The 6,000-nt window shown below is 38.6% G+C and overlaps 1 protein-coding gene across 3 annotated transcripts in view; it reads left to right on the forward strand.

The window, feature by feature from the left end:
• PTP4A2 (protein tyrosine phosphatase 4A2) overlaps positions 1-5,257 on the forward strand; it is a 46,486-nt gene extending 41,229 nt beyond the window's left edge. For all 3 annotated transcript variants that reach the window (XM_075853149.1, XM_075853150.1, XM_075853148.1), the window contains one exon: positions 2,214-5,257. In XM_075853149.1, coding sequence (XP_075709264.1) covers positions 2,214-2,322 — 109 coding nt within the window. In that variant the 3' untranslated portion in view covers positions 2,323-5,257. The remainder of the gene's footprint in view (positions 1-2,213) is intronic.
• Positions 5,258-6,000: the final 743 nt, after the last annotated feature.

The raw sequence follows: 6,000 nt of genomic DNA on the forward strand, positions 1-6,000 counted from the left end.
TAATAAATGTGAAATAAAGATGATTAATAATAAAAGTTACAGTAAAAAAAAACAAAAAACCATTTTTTCCCATAACAAGTGGCTTTATTTAGTAAAAGTGTAAAAAATAAATAAAAGTACACATATATGGTATCGCCGCGACCGTAATGACTCCATTAATAAAGTTAATATTTAAACCGCAAGGTGAACACCGTAAAAAAGAAAACGCAAAAAACAATGGCGAAATTGCTATTTTTTCCATTGCCCCCCCCAAAAAGTCATAATAAAAATGAATCAATAAGTCCCATGCACCCCAAAACAGTACCAATCAAACGTACGTCTCGTACCGCAGAAAACAAGCCCAAAAAAATCACTACATTGATGGAAAAATTAAGTTACGGCTCTTGGAAAGCGACGATGCAAAAACAAATAATTTCAGTTCAAAAGTGTTTTTATTGTGCAAAAGTCGTAAAACATAAAAAAACCTCTACATATGTGGTATCGCCGTAATCGTACAGACCCACAGAATAAAGGTAACATGTTATTTACATCGCATAGTGAACGGCGTCAATTTAAAAACGCATAGAACAATGGCGGAAGTTCAGTTTTTTTTATAATTCCCCCCCCCCCCCAAAAAAAGTTAATAAAAAAATTATATGTACCCAAAAATGGTGCCATTAAAAAGTACAACTAATCCTGCAAAAAACAAGTCCTCATACAGCTATGTAGACGGAAAAATAACAAAATTATAGCTCTTTGAATGCGACTACAGAAAAACGAATAAAATAGCTTGGTCATTAGGGCCTAAAATGGGCTGGTCACTAAGGGGTTAATGTATATGCACTAATGTTCTATTTAGCTGATAACCGATAAGAAAACCTCCGTAGAATTTGTCACCATTGTGAAAATGATTTTGATTTAACCCCTTAACGCTTTATCATGTAACTGTACGTCAACTCGCTGCAAGGGGTGGAATCAAAGTTCACTTTGATTCCGCCCGTTTAACACCATAAATGCCGCGGTCAATCGCGACTGCAGCATTTAAAGTTAGAATAAGGGGGGCGCCCCCTCAAACAAGCTATCGGGGCACGATCGGCCGGTAACCATGGTTGTTATGGCAGTCTGGGGGCCTAACCAAGTCCTCCAGGTCCGCCATCTTTGTACTCCTTTGAAGCTCTGCCTCAGGCAGGGCTTCAAAGGAGACTGTCAGAATCACGATATACGGCAATACATGTATATCATGCAAGCGATCCAATGATCGCTGCTTCAAGTCCCCTATGGGGGACTAATAAAATAAGTAAAAAGCTATTATTTTTTTTGTAACATAAAAAAAAAAACAAAGTATGGAGTTCAAAAAAATATCTTTTCAAATTTTTATCCTAAATCAATGTTAAAAAAAATAAAATATCAAAGTTAACATAACTGGTATCACTGCGTCTGTAAAAGTCCGGACTATCACAATATAGCGTTATTTAACCCGCTCGGTGAATGGCGCAAAAAAAAAATATATAAAACTGTCAAATTGCTGTTTTTTTGTCACCTTAGCGCTCCTAAAAAATGTAATAAAAAGTGATCAAAAAGTCGCATGTACCCCAAAATGGTATCGGTGAAAACTACAGCTTGCCCCGCGAAATTTAAGCCCTCACACCTCCTAAAGTGATTTAAAAATAAAGTTCTAGCTCTCAGAATATGGTGACCAAGATTTTTTTAATTTAGCAAATAGTTTTTTTTTGTTTTTTTTTAGAAGTGGTAAAACCTAAAACAAAACATATAAATTTGGTATTGCCATAATCGTATCCACCTGTAGAATAAGGTGCATGTCGTTTTTACCGCCTGATGGACGCCATAAAAACAAAACCCCCCCAACAAAAATGGCATAATCGCTGTTTTTTTTGCCCGTTGCACCCCACAATTTTTTGAGCTTCCCAGTACATTATGCAGTACAATAAATGGTGCCATGAAAAACTACATGATGTCCCGCAATAAACAAGCCGTCATATGGCTATATAGACGGAAAAATATAAAAAATTATAGCTTTTGGAAGGTGGGGAGGAAAAAGCAAAAGTGAAAATACTAAAAATGGCTGAAGAGGAAAGGGGGTTACCCTTTCTTATCCTTGGTTCAGATTGACTATTTAGTATCAGAATCACTTTTGAGTCCCGATTTACACGTTGTGGTCTCTTAAAAACCATTATCAAAACTTGTTAAAACCAGGTATGTTTCCCTACTGCTAGGAAACGAAGAGGAGCGTTTAACTCCAAACAGCTGCTTTATCTGGAGAAGTACAGGCCCAAGATGCGCTTGCGATTCAAGGATGCCAATGGTCACTGCTGTATGCAATAAAACTGAATGGAAAGACCCAGGTTGACCAGACTCTTGCGACCCAGGGCAATGGATCAAGTGGAAAAGAACAATCAACATCTATAGACTGGTCTCTCCTCCGTCCCACCAAAACTACAATAAGTGCCACAATAGGCAAAAAAAAAGAATCAAAGCAGGTTTCTATACGTTTTCTCCTCATTTAGAAGCTGGGCAGGGGAAAGAATATAGGTCCATGTGCAATTAACCTTTTAATGTCAAAATGTAACAGAGCAGGTGAGATCTACAGAGTTCAGGCGCTGCCTCAATGTATTGGCTCAAGTATTAAACATTTAAGGGGGGCACCAACTATAAAATGAATACAGAGCACATATAAAAACACCTGTATTCAGGCAAAGCAAGAGGATACTGGGGAAGTTGACTGGACCAAATGAATGACGCTGGCATTTTATTTTTTTCCCCCCTTCAGGTGCAGGTGGGCGAGCACTATATGAGGGTCATTTTTTGTAATATTTTTTTTTAGACAAACTAATCTTTTTGAAATTGGCTAGGTCTACAGCAAGTGATCCAAAGTAAGGGATGCAGGTGATAGAGATGAACATCCGTACTGCTCAGGGCCCTTCACATCTCTCTGCTGCCACCACGGCTCTAATGATGCTTTGTTTGAGCACTGCTTCCAGCCTTAAGCCAAATCCTTTGCTATCTGTGTTTTTTATGGCAGCTAATAGTCCAAATAACATCGAAAATAAGTCCTCTAATCTCCCCCTCTCCCGCAACCATGTCAGTCAGAATGCCATTATTTAAAGGCTCATGCCAAACATGGATGAATTTGCGATTTTTAGAACGGCAGCCATATTTTGCACTGTATCCAAGCTTCTGCTGAAGACTTGGCCAGCAGGTTTGCATCCATATTTTTGTTCAATGCATTTGGAAAGTCTTCAGACCCTTTAAATCTTGTCACATTTTGTTATGTTGAAGCCTTGTGCTAAAATGAAGAGGGAAAAAAAAAATTCTAGTTTTTCCCCATCATTCTGCACTCAATACTCCATAATGACAAGGTGAAAACAGAAGGTTCGTAATATTTGCTCATTTATTGAAAAGGAAAAACGAAAATATTGCATTGACATAAGTATTCAGACCATTTTAGACTATTTGTAGGCGTCTTGCTAGTGTTTTTCCAGGCGTACGTCAAGGCATTTACGCTCAGAAATACGCCTGAAAAAACTGTGTGTGAACATACCCTTAGAATGGAGGGCAAAAAGTTTCCTCTTGCTTTGATCAGACCACAGAATCTTGTTTCTCAGTCTGAGAGTGCTTTACCTGCTTTTTTTGCAAACTCCAGATGGGCTTTTATGTGTCTTTTACTGAGGAGAAGCTTCTTTCTGGCCACTCTGCCATAAAGCCCAGACTGGTGGAATGCTGGAGTGATGGTTGACCTTCTGGAAGTTTCTCCCATCTGCACACAGGATCTTTGGAGCTCAGCCAGAGTGACCATTGGGTCCTTGGTCACCTCTCCTACCAAGGCCCTTCTACCACGATGACTTCGTTTGGTGGGGCGGCCAGCTCTAGGAAGAGTCCTGCTTGTTCCAAACGTCTTGCATTTAAGAATCATGGAGGCCACTGTGCTCTTGGGATTTTTTTTAGTGTAGCAGAAGTCAGTTTTTTTTTTTTTTTCCGGTTTGTTTTTTTGTACCCTTCTCCAGATCTGTGCCTCCACACAATCCTGTCTGTGAGCGCTACAGGCAGTTCTTTCCTCCTCATGGCTTGGTTTCCGCTCTGATATGCATTGTCAGCTGTGAGACCTTATATAGACAGGTGGGACTTTCCAAATCATGTCCAATCAAATGAATTTACCACAGGTGGACTCCAATCAAGGTGAAGAAACATTTCAAAGATGATCTAGAGAAATGAGAGGCCCCCAGAGCTAAATTTCAAGTGTCCTAGCAAAGGGTCTGAATACTTATGTTCATGCGAAATGTTGTTCTTTTTTAATAAACTTGAAAAAATGTCAAATTCTGTTTTCACTTGGTCATTATGGGGTACTGAGTGCAGAATGATGGGGGGGGGAACGTGATTTTTTTTTTTTTTTAATTTGTTTTATATTTCATCATAAGGCCTCAACATGACAAAATGTGAAAAAAATGTAAAGGGTCTTAAGACTTTCCGAATGCGTTGTTTATCAAGCTTGTCTCCCCCCCCCCCCCCCCCCTTACTTGGATCTGCAAGGTGTGCCGTCTCGTTTGGGTCAACAGATCTTTTTTTATTCTAAACTTCTAGTTATGCTTCTAGAGAAGGAGACCCTGCACAAGTTAATTCACTTTATTAACACTTCGTTCTGGTTTGTAATAGAAAGATGCTGTATTGTAGTCCATGTCAGGAACGCAATTCTATAGCACAGGCTAAATTGACAGGGCCGCTAAGTGCAGAATTCAAGTGTGCCTCAGCCTCCTAACCCCAGTTCCTCTATGAATACAAATATCATTGAAGATTGTATCATATGTGCAAAAACATGAATTCTAATGTGGCAGTGAATACTTTCACTGTTATAAAACCTTATGGACTTGAAAGAAAAAAAATATTGCTGCTCAAAAAGATCAAGGGACTGATGCCTATTTACTTGTATATTATCACAAGACGTCATGTGGTCTAGTCCTGACTTGGCTGTGTATTTTATACAACTATGCCCAATAAGAATTATAACTACTTTTATCCCTTGTACTTTAAAAAGTGGGAAACTTGTGCCTAAGTCCCCCTTTATTCCCACTAGTAAGGCAATGTCATGCAGGGGTCAAATAACAATTGTATGTCTAATGTAACTTTCCACACTCGGTTTCCTGCTTCAAAGATACAGCGGCTGAAGGAGGTCCCGCGGCAGAGGTGATCTAAGTGTAATTCATGAAGTGCTAGAAATTTCCTTGATCTCATGAAATACGTTAAATAAAATATTTTACACATTCTATGCTTCAGTCGTCTTTGTCATTTATGCACACACCCTCCAGTTGCATAAAATATTGATGAATTATTTAGGCCTGTATTTCTTACATAAGTTAAGGGATCCTCCACATGGATGTGTACGAAGGCTTGACAGTCCCTTTAACTCCATACTATGCAGCCATAGGCACTTAGTTTTCCCTGTTTGATTCTGTAAAACCCGGAGTTATGTCGAGGTACAGCAGGGCCCCATAGAAATCTATGGATCTTGTAATAGGGTAATGTTCTTTTCCCTTTCTTTAAACATATTGCAGACCAGGTTAATATCAATCAGCAGAGTAAACAACCTTTCAGGTATATTCACATGGCTTATTTTCAGGCTGTTTTTGGAGCGTAAAAGCCTCATACACTTGAAATAAGCATGCAAACCGTTTCCCATTGTTTTCAGTGCGAAACACACTGTGCTGTTCACATGACGTGTATTTTTACACTACCGAATTTGGAGCTGATTTTCCATTGACACTATGAAAAACGGCCTCAAAATAAGCTTCAAATTAAAAATAGCCTCATTTTCAGCTTTAAAATGCCTTATCTGAGGCGGTTTTCCCTTAAACAGCCTAGTAATTTTCAGCCACTTCTGTTTTATATGTGTGAACATACCCTCAAAATGACTACTTTATAATTTTAGATAAAGGTCTTTTTAAAGTGCATGTATAAAATAACAAACCTATAATTATACACTATATTGTTAGAACTTATATGGACACCTTT

Source organism: Rhinoderma darwinii, chromosome 2 (genome assembly GCF_050947455.1).
Source record: "Rhinoderma darwinii isolate aRhiDar2 chromosome 2, aRhiDar2.hap1, whole genome shotgun sequence".
In the NCBI taxonomy this organism is placed as follows: Eukaryota; Metazoa; Chordata; class Amphibia; order Anura; family Rhinodermatidae; genus Rhinoderma; species Rhinoderma darwinii.